The sequence below is a fragment of the Gekko japonicus genome, unplaced genomic scaffold (genome assembly GCF_001447785.1).
Source record: "Gekko japonicus isolate JY-2015 unplaced genomic scaffold, Gekko_japonicus_V1.1 scaffold29, whole genome shotgun sequence".
Taxonomy (NCBI): Eukaryota; Metazoa; Chordata; class Lepidosauria; order Squamata; family Gekkonidae; genus Gekko; species Gekko japonicus.
Genome location: NW_015172003.1, coordinates 1885091 through 1912644, shown reverse-complemented (window position 1 = coordinate 1912644; position 27554 = coordinate 1885091). Strand labels below are relative to the sequence as shown.

The 27554-nt window shown below is 44.4% G+C and overlaps 1 protein-coding gene across 2 annotated transcripts in view; it reads left to right on the top strand.

Moving 5' to 3' along the window:
* The window catches only part of SH3PXD2A (SH3 and PX domains 2A), a 366396-nt gene that overhangs the window by 257919 nt on the left and 80923 nt on the right, over nt 1-27554 (top strand). The window contains exon 8 of one of the 2 annotated variants that reach the window (XM_015420129.1): nt 16236-16367. In XM_015420129.1, coding sequence (XP_015275615.1) covers nt 16236-16367 — 132 coding nt within the window. Of the gene's footprint in view, nt 1-16037; nt 16368-27554 lie in introns of those variants that run through there. The other variant, XM_015420128.1, reaches the window with a different exon arrangement.

The window sequence follows — 27554 nt, the reverse complement described above, 5'->3', positions numbered from 1 at the left end:
GCTTCCCCTACTGGCCAATGGGCTGGCAGCAGGCAGAAGCCTGCAAAATCAGGAGATCCCCTGCTCCCACCTGGGGGTTGGCAACCCTAGTGCAAATGGCAATCTTTGGTGAAGTTTGTCTACTGTGAAGCTTTGTCTTCAATCAAACTACCCATGCAATACAAAAGATCTGTCTGGCTACACCGTTGCTGCTTCGTTATGCATGTATTGGAAAATTAGCAGGACATAGTAACATCTGAAGCAGTAATGACTGCTCCCTTTGCCCTTTATACACATGCCAAGTGTATATATATAATATATGTATATTATAAAGCTACATGTTTCCCTCTTAATGCTATCAGAAAGAAAGTTATTTCAGGCAAGTGGCAGAGAGACTTAACCTTTTCCCCTACCCGCAAATGGTCCCCCACAAACATTCCAGGCCACTTTAATTCTGATGAGAAGGAAGCTCATGGAGGTGGGGCTCACTTGCAGGGGAAAACTGATAGGCTCATGATCATGGAGTTAAGCACTCCTCCATCCCTCACAGCCCCATTATTGTGGCAAGCCAACTTGGAAAAAACGTACTTGCTGAGCTAATGTGCATCCCTGCCTCATGTCTAATAGTTTACTTCTCAACTTCTGTAAACCTTTCACAAATTATCTTCATTCTTTTCTTCTTAAAAGACGTGTATCTTTCTCTCTTCTCATCACCCCTCTCTTGGAAGCGAAAAGAATCCAAATTTACTGCAGCAAGTTGAAATGGGTCAAATGCCAAAGTACTTAGATGCTCTCCAACTGTTGGAGAACTCTGTCTGGCAGCTACTTGGATGCTCTCCAGGTGGTTTCGCACATCTGCGTGCTGAATACCATAGCTTTAACATTTTCTACCTGTAACCTAGTTGATTGGACTAAATAGAGTGTGAGCCAATTTTCCAAGAAATGGAGGTAGTTGGGGAATGGAATCTGACTTCACCCTTTCCTCTGTCTCAACTTTTTCTTGGCCAAATGTCTTGTTTAAATCCAGCAAATCTAAAGGGATAGAAAGTGTATGTGTGTGTGTACGTATAGAAAGGACAGCATAGTGAGCGAGGGAGAAGCTGTGATATATCTACAAGGACTTTATTGGATGGCTCTTTGAAAATCTAAAAGAAAAAAGGGCAAGGCCTGATACGGCATGAGCCAGAATGTGTCAAAATATCAACAGGACAAGTGAAATGGTATATATTGTGTTTGATTTTAGCCAAGTATTTAAAACCCTGATTTTGCTAACTGCATAGAGGGTTAATCTTCATGTAAAAATTCCAGAATCTAAAATAGAATTGGCTGGATTTCATAAATGAGTTCGTGGAAAGAAGAGATGAGGTTTTATGGGGAAGAATGCCATGGGTCATAACAAAAGGTATACATAGATTGCAAACTTAGAAACTAGAGAACTAATATAGCATAGTTAGAGTTTTGGTCTAGAGCACTGGTTGCCCTCGTGGATGACCTCCGGAGGCATCTGGATTGAGGCAGATCAGCGGTGCTGTTGTTGTTGGACCTTTCGGCTGCGTTTGACACGGTCAGCCATCAGCTACTGATCCACCGCCTCGCCAACATTGGAGTTCAGGGACTTGCCTTGCAATGGCTTGCATCCTTCCTTCAGTGTCAAGGAGAAAGGGTGGCATTAGGGGAACAGCTGTCCCGAAGGCATCCACTGACCTCTGGAGTGCCTCAAGGGGGCAGTACTCTCTCCAATGCTATTTAACATCTATATGTGCCCCCTTGCCCAGATTGCCCGAAGGCATGGGCTAGGGTGTCACCAGTATGTGGATGACACCCAGCTCTATCTCTTGTTAGGCAGCCAGTCTGACTCTACCCTGGAAGATCTGGACCAGGCGTTACAAGTTGTGGCTGGTTGGCTTAGACTGAGTCAATTGAAATTGAATCTGACTAAGACAGACGTCCTGTGCCTGAGTCATGGCACTCCAGGGGTAGGGATCCCACTCCCGAGCTTCGATGGGGCTCTGTTGGCGCCAGCGCCGGAGGTTAGGCGTTTGGGAGTGCTCTTGGATACCTCCTTAACAATGGAGGCCCAGGTAGCAGCCACTGCCAGGTTGGCCTTTTATCATCTTTGATTGATCAGGCAGCTGGTTCCCTTCCTTGAACGCAACGACTTGGCAACAGTGATCCATGTGATGGTTACCTCAAGATTGGAATACTGTAACACTCTGTACATGGGGCTGCCCTTGTCTCAAATCCAGAAGCTGCAGCTAGTGCAAAATGCTGCGGCCAGGCTCTTGATGGGTGTCCCTATGCAGGAGCACATCCAGCCTGTACTGAAAGCATTACACTGGCTACCGATAGCATACCAGATTGTTTTCAAGGTGCTGTTTTTAACCTTTAAAGCCCTTTATGGTCAGGGTCTGGCATACCAAAGGGACTGCCTTTCCCCACATGTTCCCCAGAGAGCACTGCGTTCAGGGTCCCAAATTTGATTGGTCCTCCTGGGCCCCAAGGATGCCAGGCTGGCTATAACCAGGGCCGGGGCCTTCTTGGTGGTGGCTCCTTACTGGTAGAATGAGCTCCCGGAAGAGATCAGGATCTTGTGGGACCTTGTACAGTTCCACAGGGCCTGCAAGACGGAGCTCTTCCACCAGGCTTTTGACTAAGTGGCCACATCAAACACTGAGGAGTGTCCCTGTGCCATGGCCTTACCACCTACAACCTGTGTGCGCCATACAAATAACTTGAACAAACCGAGCTGGTGAGAATACGATCATGATTGTATCTCCACCTAAGTAGTACTGCTAACTTGATGCCTCTGCTCTTGCACTTTATTAGACCATGTTCCAGCACCTTAGGTTTTTAAATGAAATGTTATGTTATTTTATGATTATGTTATTTGTGACTGGTTTTTAAGTGTATTTATATGAATTTTATATAAGTCACCCTGAGCCTGCCCTGACGGGGAGGGCAGGGTATAGAATGAATGAATAAATGAATGAATAATAGAACTGGGGAGTACCTCTTTCACTCCTCGTTTTGCCATGAAACTCAATAGGTGACCTGGGGGCGGACATATATGCTTTCTCTTAGCCTAACCTACCTCATATAGTTATTGTGAGGATAAAATGGAGAACTATATTGGCCTGAGCTTCTAGGAGGAAAGCCAGTATAAAAATATATTGGAAGAGACTAAGTAGGCAGGGCACATAAGCATTTTAGGAGTTGATATCTGTCACAATCTCGCACTGGGTCTGTGCGTTCTCACATGTGTGTTGCATGTTTGCCTGCATGTAAAATGATGTTTCCTCTTTGTTGCCATCACCCAAGATATAAGACCCAGCCTGTCATGTAACCAGTACCTTGTAAGGCTGCCTCTAAGCAAGTACAAAGGTCAGAGCTTCCAGTTAAGTGTCCTTAGTGTGTAAGAGTGGTCCTCAATGTGTGGGTAGGATTTGAGTTACAGTCTGCCTTCTTAAACAGGAAAGATTAAACTAGAGCACATAGGAGATACAGCGCTAATGAAAGTGAAAATAAAGCATGAGTCCAGCTATGTTACTGTACAGACATAGAGCTGCCAGTCCCCAGGTGGGGGATCCCTGTTGGCCAGCTGGCCAGCAGGAGGAAATCCTCCTCCCCAACAGCAATGTGGAGCAACTTGCTTACTTCACCCGGTAATGAAATAGGTACATTGGTTACTGGGTTTTGGACAACATTTTATGGTTTGAGGGTGATTTTACCATAGAGTTTTTCCAAAAACCAGACTGTCACCCCCGATGGGCCTACATCACTTCCAGGTGACGTAGGCACGGTGCGCAACGCCACTTCTGGTGACGTCAGCATGTCGAGGGGGCCATGCTTCCGGCTCCCAGAGCATCCCCCCCTCATCTCCCTGCCACCATCTCGAAGGGACATGGCAACCCTATTTAACAGACACCTTAGGTGGAACAAACACACCCCAGCCTCCCTTCTGCCCCCTTGACAGAGGAGGATGGGTCCCATAGGTGACAGTATCTGGGAGAAGTGTTTGAACTCATAACAAAGGAAAATTCCACCTTTTAAAGCTTCTGTCTGCTCAAGTGAAAACTTTCCCACACTCCATCCAGAGTTAGAAATCCTGCCCCTTGTGGGAGGTACTCTAACCTCTGCCAATGAGGTCTTTTGGCATGTAGTCCTTGTCTCTCTTCCCTGACTCATCCATCTCCTCCTTTGGCAGGTAGGCCAAATCCCCCCCCCCCACTGAAACCCAGTTCCTGTTTTCCCTGACTTTCCTTTCTTGTAGCTGCCATGATTTCAGGGTCCTCAGTCATAACAATATCTACATTTTCACATACATCCCTGCAGGTTTATTTTACAACAAAGTGAACCAGAAACTTGTAATCTTAAACTAACCATTTAAATTATCCATATCTTCAAGGAGACCTATACTGTAAAGCACTAGAGACAAACAATGTGGCTCAGTAGTGGATTCTTTGTATGCTATACTGGATAGGCTCATTTATTTCATTGTGAACTGTACCAAATAGTGAAGGAAAGCTTTAGTGTAGCAAATGACCCTTTCCTTTTCTGATCAGAGCCTAGCTTAGACTGGATAGTTGCATGGTCATCAACGAAAGATAGAAGCCACAAAACTAGCTTATTACAATATGGTTGGCATGTCATTTTGGAAGCTGGCGGAGCAGTGGTAATAATGACTTCAAGGGTTTATTATAACTAGGAGTTTGCTCCATGTTCATCTGTTTAGACTTTACAGTTGAGACTAGTATTTATGGAGGACAAAAAGCTTTATCTGCAGCCTTTGATATAGGAGATCATGCCAACTTGTTGAAGCACTTGAAGACAGAAGTGGGTATCAACGGGATGTGCATTAAGCTACTTCAAATCATTCTTCATGGATCAAACTCAAAGGGTTGATATTGGAAACCAGCAATCTCAGTATGGGCCCTGTCCTATGGGGTTCCACAGGGCACAATTCTATTCCCCATGCTTTTCAATATCTATGGCCTTTAGGACAAATCATTTGTAGTCTGGGAGTTTGTTGTCATCCATATGCTGATGATAGTAAAGGTAAAGGTTTCCTTTGCTCGAAAGCTAGTCAAATCCGACTCTAGGGGGCAGTGCTCATCTCCATTTCCAAGCTGAAGAGCCAATGCTGTCCAAAGATGTTTCCGTGGTCATGTGGCTGGCATGACTAAACACCAAGGTACACGGAATGCTGTTACGTTCCCACTGAAGTGGTAGCTATTTATCTACTTGCAATTTCTTGCTTTCAAACTGCTAGGTTGGCAGGAACAGGAATGCTGATGATACCCAGCTCTATATATCCTTCTCCAAATCTCCGAGTGATGCGGTAGAGATCCTGAATAACTGCTAGGCTGTTATGGTTAACTGGATAAGAGTAAACAAATTGAAACTAAACCCTGAAAAGACATAGGTAATGCTGGTTGGGAAGGCAAAGATCTTGTTCTTATGTTCTTATGACATTGTGCTCTCCACTTTGAACGGAATTCAGCTGACCCTTGCTGATTCGGTTAATAGCCTTGGAGAAGCAAGTTAATTGCTGGAGGAGCAAGTTAATGTAGATGCAAAAAACCCCACTTTCTTTCAACTCAGCCTAGTCCATAAGATGGCCCATTACCTTATTATGGCTGATATGGCTACCTGGATCCACATTACAGTAACATCAAAACCAAACTGCTATAATGCACTGTAAGTTGGTCTCAGAAATTCCAGTTGGTACAAAATTCTATGGCTCAACTATTATTGAGAGCTAGATGGAGCGTGCATGTTAATCCCATTTTGCAATCACTCCCCTGGCTGTTCGTTAATTACTGGGCTTAATTTAAGGTACTAGCTATCACATACAAAGCCACTCATGGCTTTGATCCCTCATATCTGTGAGGCAGCCTTTCCCCCTGTGCTCCCCATGACAGCCTGGCTCATCTGAGCAAGGCCTTCTAGAGGTGCCAACAACTGCCCGTAGACACGCTTTCTCCTTTGTTGCCTCCACCTTATGGAACGACCTGCCTGAGGAGGTCAGGACTACTCCTACACTCTTGGGCTGCCCACTAACTATGCAAAACTGAATTATTCAAGACTGTTTTTCTATACAGGTAATAGGGATGCACTGTACAAAATAGTTTACTTAACTTGGGCCCCTGCCACATGAGGGAAGAAGGGATGGCCAAAGTGCGGCTTTTAAAAAGCCGCACCTAAATAGGCACGCGGCGGTGGGATCATATAGATCCCCTGAGCCGCTGTGCTTTTGCTCCCCGGCACGATCAGATGCCGGGGAGAAAGGCACGGGAGTCTGCTGAACTGCGCATGTCGGAGCATGCGCAGTTCGGCAAGGAGCCGAGGATGCGCCAGCGAAAGAACGCGCTGGCGATCCCACGGCCAGCGTTGCTGCGGCCATTTGAAAAGAACCACCTCGGTAGGTGGTTCTTTTTTGGTGCGGATCATCGCTGGAAGGGCCGGATCGGGGACGGACACGGTACGCTTCCCAGATGTTGCGGTGGGATCGCTCCCGTTTGCTCTGCCCCCGTTCCGTCCCTCTCCCGGCCCTAATCCTCTCATGTGGACAGGGCCTTGGATAAATGATTAGGGACTGTGGTCTATACCACTGTGTATAGCTTACTGTAAGTAGGATCCGACTATGTAGCTTTTGCATTGTTTAAAGTATGATGTTAATACTTAGACTTTACTTCAATTCTAATTTTTAGATTTCTGGTTCGTTCCAGACTTCTACAACCCTAATCCTATTTTATTGTTTATTGAATGTCCCATCCTGTTGATTGTATTGACTCACTCTGTGTAGTCCACTTTGAGTTCCAGTCAGATAGATAGATAAATAAATAAATATCCCCCTATTTGTTGCTGTTTTAGCACCATTTTTTCCTCCAGTTAGAGCTTCTTCCTACACTGCCTCATCTACTAGACAATACTCTCATCACAGGGAGAATTTATTTTGACATGATATATTTGTTTAAAGATTAACGTGCGTCAGGAATTCCATTATGATTTCATATGATCATTTTAGCCTGTGGCAATTAGAATATTTGCTTTGTGCTCCTGAAGCTTTTAATATCTGTTGGCCATGAAGTTCTAATTCCACACAGTCTCTATTCTTCTAGATCAGGGGTGTTGAACTCATTTGTTCTGAGGGCGAGATCTGATATAAATGAGACCTTGTTGGGCCAAGCCACACGTGTCATAAAATGTAATGCCAAGTAGTGGATATATCAACTTTATAAAGGACACAGACAAACACAATTAAAGATTTTTAAACTTTAAATAAAACGTGCTTAAAACACTAGCACTCTTCCAATATTTTGTCTATTTAACAGTCTCTCATAACTGATACCTCTTGCTCTGAATTGTTGCATCAAAATCTCTGTGCTGTAGGAATCTTGAGTATGCTGTTCAGGTGTGTATCTGTGAGCTGCAAATCTACTTTTGATTTATTGATATTCATTACAGAAATCTCATGCTCAGTGTTTGGAGCCTAGAACCCAGGCGAAAACATGAAATGGCTGGGCATTGCAACCTTTTGTACATAAGTTGCTTCATGTTCTGGTAAGAACATGAGAGGGCATCCTGACACAGACTGAAGGTCATGTGTTTGTCTACAAAACTATACTCTTCTCCCGAAAAATTGCTGCAACTTCCTACAAAGGAAATGTGCTCTCAGCCTAATCCATTTCACTGGCTTGTTGTTATTCCTCCTTTAAAAGAGTTCACATTGCTTTCTTACTGAGAAAGAGTGGATCATGAGTGCATGAATACAATGAAAATGAAAAGGGGGAGAGAACCCAGTTGCACTCAGGAGCCCAACAAACCTCACACACACTGTAGCAAGTCACACAAAAGTTCATACCTTGAACAAAACTTTGTTGGTGCCTGGTATTTCTCCCGTGCAATTGAGGCAGCCCAGCAAAGCAAGCTCTCCCTCCTTCCCCCCTCCCTTCCTTCAAGGAGGAACCTCAGCCAGTGGAATGAAAGAAAGGCTTCCCTTTGTCTCCTGCAGACTGGCAAGGAAGCAAGCTCTGGCTCATCCCCTCCCTCCCCCCCCTGGGAGAAGGAGGAGGGGGAGGAGCCTCAGCCAGTGCTTTGCCAGACTCTCTCAATTGCACAGGAGAGGCTTGCCTATCTATCTCTCCTGTGTGATTTGAGAGAGTCTGGTAGACCAAGCTGTGACGTGGCAGCAGCAGCAGAACTGAACAAGGAAGGAGGAAACAGCCAGGTCCTCACGGGCCAGATTGGAGCCCTCCAAGGGCCTGATCCAGCCCACGGGCTGCATGTTTGACACCCCTGTTCTAGATGATTTAGCCATCTGTGTGTCTATAGTTTTCCTTCAAAAAATCTATTCTATACCTTTCTTTAGATAGTTACCCATGATTCATGAGATATGGAACTTCTACAGTTCTGGGCAGGGGGGAGAGAAACTCATTGCAAAGGGGGAAAGTTTTTTTTTTTTTTAATCCTTTACATTATACTACACTTCATCATGTGGCCCATAGTCTTTCCATATAGCATGCTACCAGTCAGGAACATACTAAGCTGTTTTATGTAAACCAGGCACCTGGAATCAATGATTACAACGGTAATTGTTGATAATGAGAGCAGTGTTTTTTGGCTTGATTGCAAAGATGAGCCCAAGCAATTCTAGCCAATGAAGGATCAGGGAGAATAAATTAAATTTACTCAGTGTAATAGCATTGCTTCCAAAATAAGCAAGCAGTTTTACATCACCCCACTTCCCAAATTACTGACAAGAAATGTTAGTAAAATGACTCTTATCAGAGAAAACCAGAGGAGAAGCTGTTGCAGTGTACCATAGAATCAACTTCTGCTTGATAGCCTGTTGTTAATCTCTCATCTGTTTATACCTTATGCTGGATTTTCTGTATACAAGTACAGAATTGAACAGAACTTCTTCCTATACAGAAATCGGAAGGGTTGTGCTGCTCTTCTGGCTTAAAAAGTAGGAAATGCCAAAGTATTATCTGGGGAAGTTGTGCTGGGACTTCCCAGTATTAGTTATACAGACTCCTCTATGATTGTCATAAGTGACCATCATGTCTTTTGGACACATTTGTTTTTGTTTATTTAAAACATTTCTATGCTACCTTTCAATCCAACTCAGGATCCCCAGGGTGGCAAACATTAAAAATTTTCAAATATATAAAAATATTTTAAAAATTAATATTTGAAATAAAACGAATGAATACAGAAACGGGGAGGAGGGCTAATAAGAGCTATTGAGGGAATTCCAAACAAAACAAAAATGTCTTCATCCACTGGCAGAAGACAACGATTGAGGGAGACAGACACATCTCCCTGGGGAAGGAATTCCAAAGTTCAGTGCCCATGACCAAGAGAGCCATCTGTTTAGCCGTGGGGGTGGGGGCACCTGAGTGGGGCTTCCAAAGTTGACCCGAGAGGTTGGGTAGGGTTTGTGTATTTTTTATCTATGCTGGCAATATATGCACTATTTTTAGGGTTTCCTACTAGAAGGTGCTGTTGTATAGGAAGAGGAGCTGTTCTATAGGTACCTTCATCCTACAGAATTTGAGCTGTAGGTACCTTCATCCTACAGTATTTGAGCAAATGATCTGATTTAAAAAGGGAATTTTAGTGCTTGATCTGGAGATCCATGTCTGAACCTATCTGCATTTCTGTGATTAAGCTTTATGCATTATGATGTTGAATGCTGCCTCTGGGCAAATTCATTATTTTCCTATTCCATGCTAGGAACTGAAGTGCATTTCTGCCATTTGGAGAGCATGGCTTTTACACATGTTTGAGCCCCACATGCCCACTAAATTTGCTTGGTGTTCTTGGGCTAGTCACTGTGTTCATCCTACCCAGTGAGAAGAAAAGGAAGAGGAGAGACCTATGTTCTGTTTAGAGGAAAGGAAAAATAAAAATGTCACATAGTCCTTGTTACTGTAAGAGCAGTAGAAATGTTAATTATTACATTCCTGTACATGTATGTGCAGATCTGTTCTCCCCCCCCCCTTTCCTTTTTGCATCATAAGCATGCAGTGATGGCACTGGCAGTGGAAATGTCTCTTGAGAATCTGTTAAGTGTCGGAAGGAACCCAGTTAATGTTCAATTAGCTGAGTATTTGGATGATCGTGAAAGAAGTCTCTTCAAAAACTTGCCATTCTATAAATAAAGTCTCTTGAGAGATGGAACCAATTAGACAACTCTTGGAGAAGGTTCTTACAAAACAGTGTCGCTGTGCCAGCCCTACTTCAGCAAGAAGAAGGGATATTTTCTGCCCTTTGAGCTGCTGGGGATCATCACAGCTGGAAGTAGCTCTCATATTGGGTAGACTGATGCTGCAGTTCTGAGGAACTGTTTCTTAAGGACAGGTGAGGTATCAAGCTTGAGACTCCCGAACCAATGTTATCAGTGTTTGGATTTAGCAGGTAACTCTCTTTAAGCATTTAGCTTTCTTTTTGTCTGTGATGCCTGTTTTAGTTGGCATCCTATATATAAAACCTCTTGGCATCCTATATATAGCCTTTTGATCTTTTTTGCCCTCTACATAAGAACATAAGAGACGCCAGTATTGGATCAGGCCAAAGGCCCATCCAGTCCAACACTCTGCGTCACACAGTGGCCAGAAATACCAGTGCCATCAGGAGGTCCACCAGTGGGGCCAGGACATTAGAAGCCCTCCCACTGTTGGACCCCCCCCCCCAGCACCAAGAAGACAGAGCATCACTTGCTTCAGGCATGACATAATGACGATGAGATGGGTGAGTGCAGAATCTTGGCAACAGCACAAAGGGACTGAGCTACATCTGACCACCTCCTCCCACCTCTGCTACTGCAGCCGGTCATACTCTACAACCAGTGGTGCACTTTTTGTAAGCTAAGGGCAAAATTAGATGTCTGTGCAAGACCACACCTTGAATTATTCCAAAATAGCTATGTCTTTTTCATTCATAATTGGGATTGCTAAACAGGTCAGAAATTTATTTTATCTGTATCTCATTTTTCTCCCCAGTGTGGAAAATAGAAGTAAACAGGAAAAGGGGGAAGGCTTCTGAATACAGAGCAACGCCCACCCCCCGCTGCCGCTAGTGGATCTTTTTCTCAGTTCTTGGCTACAACCCTCAGGTTAAGAGCTGAATGCCAAGAGTCTCTTGGTTTGTGCCTCTGAGCACAGAGTACCTGTAGCAGAAAGGAAACAAACTCAGTCAGGTCTCACACAGCTATTGCCAGCCAACTACCACAGTCTTCTCACTTCCTCTTCTCCAACCATAAGAATGCCTTGAACAAGCAAGGAAAACTTGTATGTTTTTCCATTCTATTTTACCAGAATTATGTGTGTGATTGAGTGGTTGAAGTGTGGATGGATCCCCATGTCAAAATCTCCCTGCATGTAGGAGACTGGAACCAAAATAGTCATTACACAAAAAATCTGTTCAATTTAGGGCCTATTGTGCATAGGAGACCAAGCCCAGAGTGTGTGCTGTTATGTGAACAGGAGTTTCAGAAGGAGACTTTGGGGTTATCCTGAGAAGTTCCAAATTTAGTGAGTTGCCACTGCTCAGGACTGAAATGGCGTACTGACTGTTTGCTAAAAGAAAAGTGCTGAGTGGTATAACTCCCAACACGTGGAAATGACCTGCAATAATTTAATATAGGGTGAGTGTTTTACCAAGTGTTAATTCACAAACCCAGGCTTTGACAGATCTGATTGTCTGTGGTGTTCTTTAATGTCCCTTGCCCCAGACAGGATACCCAGCAGCAAATTTTGGGATCTCTGCAAACCACTGAGAACTTGGGGGGAAGGTTGGGAAGACAGGAAGGAGCTCTCATGTTACTCTGGACTGGAACAGCAGAAACAATGTGGGATTTGCGCTGCTTGTCTTCCAGTGCTTAGCTTGATATGAGACATATGCTCTTGGTCCATGAGGACTGGGGGGGAAGGGGGCTTAGCATTGACCACGGATCTTGGCTGGCTACCAGTAATTGGAGGAGGGCTTGGCAAAACTAGGCAAAAAAAAAATTGTTTCTCCCCTTCCTGCCTCTCCCCCAAACCCTAAGATGAGCCAACTATACCTTCTCAAAAGTTTCTGATTTATCTCTTGTTGAGAACAAAGGCACTCTACTAGTGGGACAGAGTTGCCAGATCCAGGTTGGAAATCTCCTGGAAGTTTGACAATGGAGCCTGGGAAGGACAGGGGTTTCAGTGGGGTACAATGCCATAGAGCTGGCCTTCCAAAGCATCCATTTTCTCCAGGGGAACTGATCTCTGCAGTCTGGAAATGAGCTGTAATTCCAGGGGATCCCCAGGTCCCACCTGGATGCTGGCATCCTTATGTAACTCTGCTGATCATGGAACCACTAAATCTGAAATACCCGGTTCTTGAAGGCCTTGCTTTTTGCAGAAAGGATCTGCATGTCTTCACCCAGGAGCTTATGCCTGTTAAATTTGGGGCCTGTGAATCAAGGAGGTTAAAGTTCTTCATCAGAAAACTTAAGTTTCATCCATTTGACCAAGCAAAACACGTGATCTGTGCTCTGTCTTTGCATGCTGTATTGGGGGGGGTGTTCTCTCAGACAGAAGTTGGAATGCTGCAAAGTAAAATATGCTCCCTAAAGTGATGTATTGTGAATGCATCCATCCACCAAAGAAGCTAGCACAATAACTAGCGTTTGTTTTTGAGCTTTGTGAGGAAAGGAAAGAAGCAGGAGATCAAAATGGCTAATTAGACTTGGCATGTAAAGGCTGGAATTCCATGGGGCAGTGGCTGTCTCTTTGTCTTTAACCACTGGCTGAGCCTCATCCCTCATTTGTGCCTGATACTGTTCCCTGCCCTGCAGTGCTTCCATGTTTTGAAGAGCCATAGAGGCTCCTAGGCAAGAGTCACTAGATAAATTTCTGGGAGCTTCTACTATGTTGACAGTCTCTCTTTTTCTCTCCCTTAAGTATGCACGCAAACCCATTCCTAGTCTAGTACTCTTAATTTTTTAATAGGAAAAGGGACTCTATAAGGGGTTCTGTTTGCCCCTTTGAAGTAGGGGTTATGTTGTTCTTTGTAGTGGTTTTCCAGATCAGTGATATTTGAATGCAACGTCGTATTGCATGCCCACATGCTAAATTCTTTTTACCAACATTTGTGTAATACCCACTTCTTTTGCATGCAAAGAATCCACAAAGCAGCATGTTTTTAAAAACATAATACTTGTAAAATACTCAAAATTCAAATGCATTAACAGGACTAACAGAATGGGGGGGGGAGATTCAGCATTCTCAGCAAAATGGAAGGAAACAGTAGATGTCAAGGAAGTGCTAGTGATGTCCCACTTAAGTGATGTGTAGATGCTGGAATTGTTAACGACTGATGATGAGAAATTTTCATTGCTCTTCTCCAGTTTTGAAATATGCTGACAAATAATGACTTTTTTCATTCTTGTGAGCTCTTTTTTTCATGTGGCTTCAAGACACTGATGATGAAGACATGAAAGCTGAGAGATTTTTGGATTTACAGGGATGATTTAGAATTTTTGTGCTGGGGTTCTCTGGAGATACATAACGCACAATCCGGGGCCAGTTGGGATATACAGTATATATATTTGAACAATATTTTAATTGTTTCCCCGCCCCCCAAATGTAAATATATGAAGTGCTTTACACCATGTCAGACTACTGGCCCATCTTTAATTACATTGTCTAATCTGACTGGTAACCGCCCCCTAGGATCTATGGTCTTTCATCCCAATTTGACAGCCTTTAAATGGACGCACTAAGAATTGAGCTTGAGACTTTTGTATGAAAAACCACATGCTCCATCACTTATGGGAGCACACTGATATCTGTATTGTGGTGGGGGGTGTTTTGGTTGCAGCCTACACTTAAGTGCTGTGAAGACTGTTAGTGGACCTCAAGTTGCCCATACAAGTGTTACTGGGTGAATGCTTACCTCATTATGCTTGCCTGGGTCCTCATGCCTTGGGGAAGATGGAGTATAAAATAGTATTTCAGAGGTCCATCATGATGATGCAAACAAGGAAAAAAGCCTGGCATGAATGCCATACATATGACCATACTACCTTGGAATGAAGTTTTTTCACATATATCTTGAATGTCTGAATAGTTGTGATAGGGAGGATTTTATCACTGTATACTGAAGATGCATGGTAAAATGGTCATATGAATCCACTAGTTGACAATGGCCTTGGAGAACCCAAAAGGTCATCTACATGGTCAGAAAGGTGTTGCTGGCTCTAGGAAATAAATGTCTATTTTACTGTTGTCAAGACTAGTGCTTGCTACTGTTGTAATTGGGTGCATTTAACTAATAATCTTCTAAAATTGTTGTTGTTGTTGTTGTTAATCACTCAACCCCTGCTTCTGCAGGGCTCTGCGTGATGAACAACCACAAATAAAACAAGATAAAATCAGCTAAAACATTAGTAGAACATTAGAGACAATCAGATGGCGAATAACCAGTCTCCATTCCATCTCCCACTGCCAGCTATTTCATGGACAGGAGAGAAGAGGGCAAAATAGATGTAAACAACAGGAAACAAGAAGGGTGCCAGACAATATGGAAGCATCGCTGTCCTCAACTAAAAACCTGGCAGAACATCTCTCCCTTGCAGGCCCTGCAGAATTACATCAGATCCCGCAGGGCCCTGATGGAATTTGGCAGAGAGTTCTACCAGGTTGGGGCCAGGACCAAAAAGGCCCTGGCCCTGATCGAGGACAGCCGGATGTCTTTAGGGCCGGGGATCACCAGCAGATTGCTGTCTAAGGAACCTAGGGCGCTCCTGGGGATAAAACGGAGGAGACGGTCCCATAGATACGTTGGTCCCTGACTGCTCGAGGCCTTATAGGTCAATACCAAAACCTTGAACTTGACTCGGTATTCCACTGGGAGCCAGTGTAGCTGGTGCAGCACTGGATGTATATGTGCCGTCTGTGATGTTCCCGTCAGGACTTGCACCACCACATTCGGGGCCAGTTGGATCTCTTAAAAGTATAACTGTCAGTTTCCTTGAAGTTTCTAGCCTTTCACTCATAAGAGAGAGGGTGAGTTCTGGGGTGGGGGGGAAGGCCCTGGCTTGAGAATATTCTTGTAGCAGGCTTCTGGTTGCAGGCACCATGGGTTAGATCTTCCTGTGGGTGTTCAGGGGTGGGCCATTGTTTATGTTCTGGGTGATTGAGCCAAGGGCTTCTGCTGCAGCTTGCTGCCGCTAGGAAATTAACTGACCTTCCAGCCTGGTGGTATAACATACCTTTTGAGTCTGTGGTTATAATCATATGATCAGCATTAAGAAATGAACCAGAAAATTTGGGAAGGGAGGAGGGGGGAATGGGCCTGAGGTTCTCAGGAAAACTGGTGTGATATGTAGGGGTGGAGAGAGCAGTTGAAGCATTTTGTGGTGATTTGGGGAGCTTTAAAACTCTAGTGAGTTTTACTATCTCAAGAACGGGTTTTATTTTTTGTTTACAGTTGCATGTCAAAAGCAGAGTGTTTTGTGTATGTGTGTGCTTTGCTTTAATGAGGAGTATTTGAGTGAGTCTTGTTCGGGAAGAGTGAGCAGACGGGAGAACTGTAAAAAGGAATCTGGTTCTGTAGTGCTTCTTCTTCTGTTTCAAGTAAACAGTCTTTTGTGCCCTCCCTTCTTTCCCCTTCCTCCACCCCCACCTCCTTTTATTCAACACAGCTCATGTGTTTTCTATTTAAGGGCTGCAGCGTGAGGCAAATATGATTGGCGTCCGCAGCCCCCTTTTGACTTTCTGCTCGAGCCTGTAAGAGCAAAGTAGGAGTGCAGCCTATAAGGGGGAGAAATTGTGGACTTTCACATTTACTGAGGCAGCCCTTGGAGATCTTTTCTCTCCCCCCTCTTTTTTTAGAAGACTGGTTGTGTGGCTGGGATGGATTTTTCTCTCTGAATGGGAACAAGGATGGTGTGGAAACCATGTTGGGACGAGGTTTTGTTTTCAAGCTCCATCCTGCAACTATGGGTTTTAATTAACAATATACTGTTGCTGGTAGATTTTTTTTTTCTTCCCTTCCTTCTCTCCAATGTTCCTCTGTGCTGCTGAGCTGTGGGCCAGAGGAAGCTTCTTCTATATGGCCAGCCATTTGGGGATATGTCGCGAGCCAAAGTTGTTGTGTTCTGATTGGCTTGGCATTGGTGACAAATTGGCCTATCGTGAGTCAGATGGACAGAGGTTGCTCTCGAGGAGCCATGGCTGGAAGCTGGCTCACAGCTTGCTTTTTCCCTTCCCCAGGTGCTGACGCTAGCTCTGAACCCATGATCCTGGAGCAGTATGTGGTGGTGTCTAACTATGAAAAACAGGAGAACTCCGAGATTAGCCTGCAGGCTGGAGAGGTTGTGGATGTAATAGAGAAGAATGAAAGTGGTAAGTCTTTTTTTCCCCTTTTCAAACTGTATATTTTAAAAAGTCTTCTGTTTCTTTCTCTCTCCGTCTCCCTTATGCATCTATGTATTCCATCTGGTATAGTGTCAGACCCAGGAGGTGGAGACTAATACCCCCCCACACACCTCCCTTGTTGGTTTGGGCTTTTGGCCAAAATATTGCCTTCTGCTGTAAGAATGTCTCTTTAAGCTTGTACATTAATTACCCAATATACATTAATGGAAAACTTTGGGGTTGTGAGGGGAGGGGTGTGTTCAGAGGGTATGTTCTGTGTTTGTTAGAATGATATAGTTGCTGTGCTGGAAAAGATCTCAGTATTTCCATTACTTACCACTATTTTGAAAGATTTATTGTATGAGCTGTAAAACTTCACTCTGGGGATTAAAACTTGGCATGGCAGTTCAACCTTTAGCTTATCCACTAAGGACTGGGGAGATATGGGTCTATATAGATTTAAAGCGCTTTTAAGGTAGATGTGTATGTGTGTTGCTTTTAACTGATCAGATCAATTGATTCTGAGCTACTATAAATTTTCAATGAAGCAATTAATTCTGAGTGGCTTTCTAAAATGAATATGTTTCAGTTGGCTAATTGCATCCGATTCCACAATGATGCAAGTATCTAAAATGTTTAAAACAGCATCATAAGAGCCAGATTACTTGTTGGAAAGAGACAGCTCTACTTTTAGAATCCACACTTCCAATTTGTGATAAATTATACTGACAAAATTTTCAAACGAAGTCACTGGGAGGTATATGTTTTAAAGTGCACGTTTTTAATTTATGTTTTTTAAGCCCTAGTTGGGATCCTCTCCAAGGGAGAAAAACATTGAATTTCCTTCTTGGGAAATCTTCAGATTTGTTTATAACAAATAAAAGGGGTGGGTAAATACTAACTTTTCCAACATACCGTAGTTAAACCAGTTTATCCAAACTACAACACACACCCCCCACAGACTTTAATTCCCTGCTTTATATATGCATATATAAGCATTTCTCAAATGGAGTTAAGTTTGTTAAGCCTGTGCTGTGTTTTTATTTCAGTCTCTTCTTCCAGCTTGCATGCATGTGTGCATTCCTGTGTAAAGGTAGTGGTGATTGCTGCTAAGACTGTCCTTTTTGCATCTGGCAGTTTCATTGCAACTGAGAACTTGCATGTATGCCATATTGCTTAGAACTGAAAATGAAGTTTTAGGGAATGCGAACAAATAAGACTGTATTATATTTACTGGAAAACTTCAAAATTAGTAATGTACCTCAATGGCTAGCTTGTTTTTAACTGCAGTAGTGGTTCTGTAAGGATACAAACTTCTTTAAGGACACAAGTCTGAAACCAAATTATTGAGTGGAACCTGCCCTCTTCATATAATGATATATACATTAAAAATTCCTTTATTTTCATTGATCAAAATACACTCTGGTATAGTTCTGAGGTTCTCTTAGTTCTTTGTTGAAAGTTCATGAACTCCTTATTGTTAGAATTCTGGGTGGACAGCTTGATGATATCATGTAAATTTAGCAATAACGGGTGATTCTTAGTCTGCTGGCACTGTTAATTGCAGTGAGGCCAAAGTAGTTGTCTACTGAATGAGTGAGAACTACCATGTCAAGTGCTTGACCTGTTCAGAACAGTAATAAAGTGCTTGGATAGTTTGTGCTAGTAAGATGCACCTACAAAATAAAACCTCTTGGCTATAGAGTATATTCTTACAAGTACTGTAGAACTGAAATAAGTGGCTTCCATTATTTTCTATAACAGATTTCATTCCAGAATAAAACATACTGATAATTACTAGGAAACTAAAGGTGCAGTCCTGAAGACACTTTCCTGTTCTTAAGTCCCACTGAATAACATGGGACTGACTTCTGACTGAACCTGTTTAGGATTAATTCCTAGCATTACACATGACACAGAAGTAATTTGGTTAAAGACTCTAATCTACATAATATAGTGAAGGTGGGGGAAGGTGAAGTGGCAGTAGGGTTGCCAACTCTGGGTTGGGAAATTCCTGGAATTAGTAGGCACATTGATGAACAAAACCTATTGAGGCAGACTCAGCATGTGTTCTGTAAGGTAAGATCTTGTCTCACTAACCTGTTAGTGTTTTTTGAGGGAGTGAACAAACATGTGGACAAGGGGGACCCAATAGATGTTGTTTACCTTAAAGTTCCTCATCAAAGGCTCCTAAGTAAGCTCAGTAGTCATGGGATAAAAGGACAAGTACACTTGTGGATCAAAAACTGGCTAATTAATAGGAAACAGAGAGTGAGTATAAATGGGAAATTTTTGCAGTGGAGGGTGGTAAGCAGTGGGGTACCACAGGGATCAGTACTCGGTCCGATGCTTTTTAATTTGTTTATTAATGATTTAGAGTTGGGAGTAAGCAGTCAAGTGGCTAAATTTGCAGATGACATGAAGTTGTTCAGGGTGGTGAGAACCAGGGAGGATTGTGAGGCACTCCAAAGGGATCTGTCGAGGATGGGCGAGTGGGTGTCAATGGGGCAAATGTGGTTCAGTGTGGCCAAGTGCAAAGTGATGCACATTGCAGCCAAAAATCCTAACTATAAATATACATTGATGGGGCCCGGACTGGCAGAGACTGACCAAGAGAGAGATCTTGGAGTTGTAGTAGATAACTCAATGAAAATGTCGAGACAGTGTGTGACTGCAATAAAAAAGGCCAACACTATGCTGGGGATTATTAGGAAGGGTATTGAAAACAAAACAGCCAGTATCATAATGCCCCTGTATAAATCAATGGTGCAATCTCATTTGGAGTACTGTGTACAGTTCTGGTCACCACACCTCAAAAAGGATATTATAGCATTGGAAAAAGTGCAGAAAAGGGCAACTAGAATGATAAAAGGGTTGCAACACTTTCCCTATGAAGAAAGGTTAAAACACTTGGGGCTCTTTAGCTTGGAGAAACAACGGGGTGACATGATCAAAGTTTACAAGATTATGCATGGGATAGAGCAGGTTGAGAAAGAAGTACTTTTCTCCGTTTCTCACAATACAAGAATTCGTGGGCACTCAATGAAATTGCTGAGCTGTTGGGTTAGAACAGATAAAAGGAAGCACTTCTTCACCAAAAGAGTGATTAACACATGGAATCCACTGCCACAGGAGGTGGCGGCGGCTACAAGCATGGACAGCTTCAAGTGGGAATTAGATAAGCATATGGAGCAGAGGTCCATCATTGGCTATTAGCCACAAGGTATAGATAGAAACTCTCAGGCTGGGTCAAGTGATGCTCTGTATTCTTGGTGCTTGGGGGGCCAACAGTGGGAGGGCTTCTAGTGTCCTGGCCCCACTGCTGGACCTCTTGATGGCACCTGGTATCTTTGGCCACTGTGTGGCAGAGTGTTGGACTAGATGGGCCATTGGCCTGATACAACATTGACTTCTCTTATGTTCTTATGTCCTTATGAGATTTAGGGTGGAGTCAGGGAGGGTACAGAACTCAGCAGGGATGTGATACCATAGAGTTCATCCCCCAAAACTTTCATAGTTTCCAGGGGAATTGAACTCTGAAGTCTGGAGATCAGTTGTAATTATGGAAGATCTCCAGGCCCCACCTGAAAGTTGGCACCCTTAAGTGACAGTAAAGTGAGGCTTATGATAGTTGAAGGAAGGCTTTATTACAGAACCAGTCTTTCAAGGGGCAGTAGGTTGATGAATAGAGAGTCCTGATCCAGACAGAGGGAGAACCATAATGGAAGCTGAAATTATGAGGAGTCAGTGAGCTGATTACATATGAACTGGTATGTAATGGAAGAATAAACAAAGGAAAAGCTACGCATTGCTTTCCTTAAAAACAAAGGAAAATGATGTGGTACTGATTGTTGGAAGTGAAGGACTTTGTGCCATCTCTTTGCCTCAGATTCCAGAGGAAGGCTACAAGAGAGTTATAGTTATAGGCAGGACACTGACCACCCTTGCTTTACTACTCTTTGATGTGTAGATTGTTACTCTTAGGGAAAACGTCCTTCCTTCTGGTCACGCTCTGGCCACTTCCACACTGTCACTTTTGACACTCGGTTGTCCCCCCCCCTCAATTTCTCTAGTAGTCCCAGAGGGAGCAAAAAACACATGTAGAAAGGGGGGGGGACCAAAGCAATAGGGAAAAACGAGTGACAAAACTGACAGTGCAGAAGTGGCCTCTCTCTCCACACACAATGCCATGATTCTCCATCTTGGCACCATGAGAGCAGGATCTAGCTAGTTGGACTAGATTAGAGAATTGATCTCTTCATTATCCTAGTTAAGGAGTTCTGATAGTAAGGAGCTCTTATTAGTTTGAAAAGATACAAGAGGCTCCGTGTGTAAGTTTATTTTTCTCACTGGCACACACACTGACCAGATGGCTCTGCTGCATTTTAAGCCATTGAGCACTCTGCTACCCTACTAAAATCCAAACACCAATGGGAAAGAATAGAGATTATAGCAACAGCTAAGAAGCATCACTTTTAAATACTAGACATCTGGCAGCCAACTAGGCATTTCCAGTGGACCTCTCTTTCCTCCTTGATGGATTCTTCCTGTGCTGGTTATTTGGGTTGAAGAATAACAAGCAGTGGAGGGCTCCAGAGCATCTGGATTCTTGACCTAAAGAGTTTTGGCCTGGGGCTTTTGTAGGCCACGACTGTTCTTATGGCATGAAATGGCACATGTTGTGAGAAGAGCATCAAGGTAGCACCTCCTGCAGTGAGGTAAATGGTTGTCTATGATTTATGCTTTCACAACTTTGCCTCTGCTGTAAAGGAGAGTAGATATGCCAAGTTTCCCAGGCATTGCTCCCCAGATGGTATCTGTCCCTCCCCCAGTCTGCAGATGAGGTACACCTTCGTGGATTTGCTGCTTGTCCTTAACTAGAGCACACACTAGAATCTGACAAAGGAAAGCTTATACACAGGAAATCTTGTTGATCTCTTAAGTGCTATTGGATTCTATTCCAGCTGTTCTACTGTAGACCGTCATGGCTAATGTCACAGCTCAGGTGGGGTGTCACCTGATGCTGCCACCACTCTGGTTTTAGGTTACCTTGAGAAGGCCCAGAGCACCATCCCAAGACCTTCAGACCTCCCTTATTTGGCCGAATAATAGGCGTAAGGACCAGGCAGAGTAAACAACAAATAAAAGGTTTATTTGTACAGGAGGTCAGTCAGATATGGGGACAAATGAGGTGCAAGAACAATAGCAATAAGTGGGTGAAGAGAAAAGAAACCTAATGCCCTAATGCCACTAGACTCACAGTCCCTAGCTCACTGTCTCAGTTGGGCCTGAGTCCACTCACCCTTCCTCTCCGGGTGAGGGTCTCTCCCAGCAGTAGCCTTCCTTCTGGCCCTGCTCTCTTGGAAGAGAGAACAGCTCTTCTTCTGTACCAGCTCTTTTATTATAAGTCCCCTTTCTCTGTAATTGGCTAAAATTGGCACCAAAACCTCTCAGGGGTTTCTGGGAGTTATAGGCCTGGCCTCCTCCCACTGCTACTCAGGCTCCCTGGGCCTGCTAGGCCTTTGCCTGCACAGCCCAGATCATGACACCCCCCACCAGACCAAATCATGGGGTCCATCCCCGGATCCCCATTGATGCTGTCTGCACTCGGGATTTGGGCTGTGCTTTGCCCTTTCAACTCAATCAACAGTAACATATAAACACAGTAGTAAGTATTAACAAATGAACCACAGATGAGATTACTCCTCATTGCAGACCCTCCTGGGAGCCACTAGGCCTCCCCAAAGACTATAGTCCGCACTACAGGCCCATGATCATGACAGCTACCCTCTGAAACTAATGTGGCAGTGGTGGTGGAAAGTGCCATGAAGTCACAGCTGACTTGTGGTGAGCCCATGGGGTTTTCAAGGCAAGAGACGTTCAGAGGTGGTTTGCCATTGCCTGCCTCCATGTCATGTCCTTGGTATTCATTGAAGGTCTCCCATCCAAATGCTAGCCAGAGCTGACCCTACTTAGCTTCTGAGGTCTGATAGCTATCCTGAGCTATGTAGGTCAGGGCCTGGAACTAATAGATACACTGTTTGTTTAAATATTTATGTTTTTTCCTCCCCAGCGAGGACCCAAAGCCCTTTACAACATCATTCTCCTTACCTCCATTTTATCCTCATAACAACCCAGTGGGTTAGGTTAGGCTGAGAGTGTGTGACTGGCCCAACGTTACCCAGCGAGCTTCCATGGCAGAGTGGGGATTTGAAACTGGGTGTTACAGATCCCAATTTGACGCTCTAACTAAACCATGCTGACTTTTATACTGTCTTTCCACTCGAGTTGTGTCAGCTAATGCAGGTACCTAAAATGGTAATAGACTTTAAAATATGAAATACACTCTCAGTTTATTTCAAGTACCAATTTAAGCTTAAAATCTACCTGGTTTTGGCTTTCTGTGTGGTAGCAACCTGAACGAGGATAGGTGGATCTATTTTTAAACAACAGTGGAGTATATAGGTGAGGGTGCTAAACGCTGCACTCTCTCATACCTCACTCGGATACTTGAAAAGTTTTTCTGCCAGCCAGGTTAACATCTGACATTAGAGCCTGACTGGGAGAAAAATGCTTCAAGCGTAGCAAAGTGGAATATGTGCTTTTTACCTAGAGACTGGTTTTGTTTAAAAGTTCTTTCCAAGGATCCTCTACTAAGGGACAGAGGAAAAGCTTGCTTGCATACCAATTCCCCCTCTGTGCAAGTGATCATATTTATTGCCCATTAAAAAAAATTAGAACATCTTCTCTTACGTATCTGAAATTTAGTAGAGTCTTTCTTGGGTGAGGGGTTCGTTGTCTGAGAATTCCATCCTAATTGGATGGAAATGAAAAGATATAGCTACAACCAATCCTTACTGATTAAAAGAACAGGTGTGATGACTACAATAATGAAAACAAACATGGAGGACTAATGCTAACCAGCTATTTGTGTGCATCCTTTATTCTTTGTGCAGCATCCGTCCTTCAGGTTGCTTTTATTGTAGTGCAAATGATTGAGCCTTTTGAAGAAAGAGACGAGAGTAAGCACTAAGTTTGAGCTTCTTGTCAAGTTTTACTTGGATGTAGCTTGAAATGGTCAAGTTATAAATTGTGGCAAGGCTGTCTGTCATGGAAACCTTGATACTGTTAAATATAATCTTCTCTTGGGCTTTGCCCGTTATCCCAGTGATGCAGGGAAAGGAGGAGAGCACCAAGGGGGCCGCTTCCTTCCCCCTCCCCATTAGATCTGTGCTTGCAGTGGTGAGAGGATGAGATAGCAGTATTATCTTGGCTGAATTACCCTGTAGTTATTGTGTAAATGCTAACTTATATCTGACCCCAAGAGAGGTCTGCATTTTTGAAGGAAAATGGCACTCTGCCTTTGGCAGGAAGTGGTGGATTTCAATCCCTCCCTTCCCAAGATTATCATTCTGGCTACAGAATGTTGTCTTTTGAGAGCATTTGACTTTCTTATTAAAGTCATGGCAACTGAAGGCTTAACATATTTAAGTATCTCCAACAAAGCAAATGGATTTATGTTCTCCAAAACTATGTGTTTTGTTTTGTTGCAACATAGGTCTCTGTGTGACTTTTCATATGCATAACTACCAGGTATCTTTTAAGAAGAGCAAATGTGTTGAGACAAAACAGAATCGTGGATCAACTTGCCCCTAGTTGCTCAGCCTGTAGCCACTTGATAAGCAGCCTGACAGACTCTGTCCATGTAACGCAGTGCCTCCAGCTTAGGCAGCTGCTCAGTCATGGAAACTGTTGTTGCTAAATTGCCAGTTGCTGTCTCATCTTGGGTCTCTTTAACCATTCTAGCTTTTCAGGTGCAACTAACTTTTGGATGGCCAGCAATCTCTTTGGCAGCTAGCATCAATTTATAGAAAGATTTTATGAAAGAGCTAGTTGATTCTATAGCAGTCTTTGGTGGATGAGGTGCTTTCTCCCTCTGCCTGTATATGTCGTAGGCCTAAAAATGATGACTGCAGAACTGACTCTTGATTTGTTGCTCTTGAGGCTGTTGCATCAAAAGGAACTAAATTCTTAACAGTTTTGCTTTGTTTCTGGAAATATGGTTTAGGAATCATAGTCCCCTCTCCCCATCCCTTAATCCAGCTGTGTTCTATAAGCATTCCTTGGATCCAATTCACCATGCTGAAGCTACAAAAAGGATGCCTTCATACCCTGACCTGGATAGCCCAGGCAAGCCTGATCTTGTCAGATCTTGGAAGCTAAGCAGGGCCAATTCTGGCAAGTACTTGGAAGGGTGATCTCCAAGGAATACCGGAGGCAGGACGCAGAGGCAGGCTAATCAAGCCACCTCTCTGAAAAATGGCCAAGCCCTCAGTAGGGATTGCCAGACGTTGCCATGACTTCCAGACGAGCATACGAAAACATGCACAAACACACACACACAATTTTTTTTTAAAGGAGGCCTTCATTTTTTTGCATTACCAGTAGTTCTATGACTTCCTTCTCATATCCATGCATGAAATCAATAAATGATTCCCTGACATCCAGAGGGCAGATTTGTCCATTTTCTACCTTCATTTTTTGCTGCTTTGATCTTACCTAGGTTGCAGTTACACGTGCCAGGAATAACCGGGGGGGGGGGAGCAAGGCTATCTCTTCCGGAGGCATTTGACCCACAGTTGCACAATCACACCTCCCTTTGAAGCTGTGGGCGCAATCCGTCAGTGTGTGATCAGACGTAACTGCGGGTAAGTCAGGGGTTTTTTGTGCCATTCCCCCCCATGTGCTTAAACGAGGGAATCGCACCTCCGCACTGAGGACTGCCTATGGAGTTTGTGATGATGCGCATACTGTGAAGGTGGGGAAAAACAACAGCACGGAGTCAGGATGGCCTGATCAGACCATCCTGACACCATGAGAGCGCGCTGAAGCGATGGGAAAGTCCGTCCATGGCCTGTCGCAACCCATTTACTACCTGGTTTTCCTCAGTGTCTTTTAACTCTGCTTCTGCGGCACAGCAGAACAGGTTGCTAACAGCTGCAGGGCGCTTCCCAGATGTTGTCTGATTGCGCCCTTTAAATTCGCACCTATGTCGGGTCTAATTCTGCATGTGATCACAGCCCCAGTCTCTTGCAGTCTTCCTACAACTAACAATTTGCCCTATCTGAGCAAACATATCGAGAGAGCGGTGGCATTACAGTTGCAGGGCTTTCTGGATGACGCTTCCATCCTAGATCCTTTCCAGTCCGGCTTCCGTCCAGGGCATGGAACGGAGATGGTACTGGTCGCTCTGACTGACGACCTCCATAGGCATTTGGATCGGGGTGGTGTGGCAGCACTGTTGTTATTAGATCTGTCGGCCGCATTTGATACGGTCGACCACCAGTTGCTGACCCACCGCCTCGCCGACGTGGGGATTCATGGACTTGCCCTTCAATGGCTTGCCTCTTTCCTGCAAGGTCGAGGACAAAGGGTGGTGATAGGGGAACAGCAGTCCCAGAGACACCCCCTTGAATGTGGGGTGCCCCAAGGGGCTGTATTATCCCCGATGTTGTTTAACATCTACATGTGCCCCCTTGCCCAGATTGCCCGGAGGTTTGGGCTTGGGTGTCATCAATATGCGGATGACACCCAGCTCTATCTGATGTTGGGCGGCCAGTCAAACTCCAGCTCAGAAGATCTGCACCGGGCATTGCAAGCCGTGGCTGGTTGGCTCTGACTGAGTCGGCTGAGGCTGAACCCGGCAAAGACAGAGGTCGTGGGTTTGGGTCATTGTGGTTTGGGGTTGGGGCTCCCACTCCCGACCTTTGAGTGGGCGCCCTTGGTGCCAGCGTCGGAAGTTATGAGTTTGGGGGTGCTCCTGGACTCCACATTATCTATGGAGGCCCAGGTAGCAGCCACTGCCAGGGCGGCCTTCTACTATCTTCGGCTGGCTCGGCAGTTGGTTCCCTTTCTCGACCACAATGACCTAGCCACAGTGATCCATGCGACGGTCACCTCGAGGCTAGACCATTGTAATGCTCTCTACATGGGGCTGCCTTTGTTGCAAATCCGGAAGCTGCAGCTGGTGCAGAATGCTGCAGCCAGGATGTTGATGGGCTTTCCTAGGGGGGCACACATCCAGCCTGTGCTGAAAGCGCTGCACTGGCTGCCGATAGCATACCGGATTCGCTTCAAAGTGCTGCTTCTTACCTTTAAAGCCCTAGATGGCCAGGGTCCGACATACCTACGGAACCGCCTTTCCCCATATGTTCCCCAACAAGCACTACGGTCCGGGACTAAACATCTCCTGGTGGTTCCAGGTCCCAAAGAGGCCAGACTAGCGGCGACTAGGGCTAGAGCTTTTTCGGTGGCGGCTCCTACCTGGTGGAATGAGCTCCCAGAGGAGATCCGGGCCCTGTGGGACCTTGCACAGTTCCGCAGGGCCTGCAAGACGGAGCTCTTCTGCCAGGCGTTTGAGTAGGAGCCGCCACAACTGTTACCATCTGTCCTAGCCCTTATTACCAACTCGCCGTGAGTGCAAAAATGGTGGTACTGCGTGGAGCTGTGGCCACTAAGGATACCATCCTGGTGACATCGGTTCCCTTGTTAGTTGTTGTGGAGAGCGCTTATGTTGCACTGAATGTTTTTAAAATGCAGTTTTAATGTTTTATGTATTGGGCATTGGCCCCATCTGTACGCTGCCCTGAGCCCGTTTGCGGGGAAGGCGGGTTATAAATTTAAATAAGTAAGTAAATAAATAATGGTCAGTTATCTAAGACAGTATTTCAAAGATGACCACCTGGTTATTCTTGTGAGTTCCTCTGCTTGTACCTAGAATTACTCTGCATGTATTTAATTCTCTTGTAAGGTGCTATGCTATACATCTTTCAGGAATACCATGAATTCTCAATTAAGCAAACTGGGAAAGTGGTCATGTCAGGGTATCTTTCTGTGGCTTGCACCAGGTCTTAAATTCTTCAAGTTCTTTGTGGTTGATGCTACATAAGCCTTTTTCAATTTTTTAAAAATAACTATACTGTACTGTTGATTAGCCTGTTAAGAATTCAGGCTAACTGTGGAGGTAAAGGGATTTGGACCACCCCAGTGCCTTTTGGAAGAGTTGTTTTTCTATTTTGGCTGGTTATTGCCTGGCAGCGTAGAGTGCCAATAGGATAAAGCAATACTGTAATCACATCTGGGGGTGAAATGGTTGGTGCCAGTCGCTAGGTAACT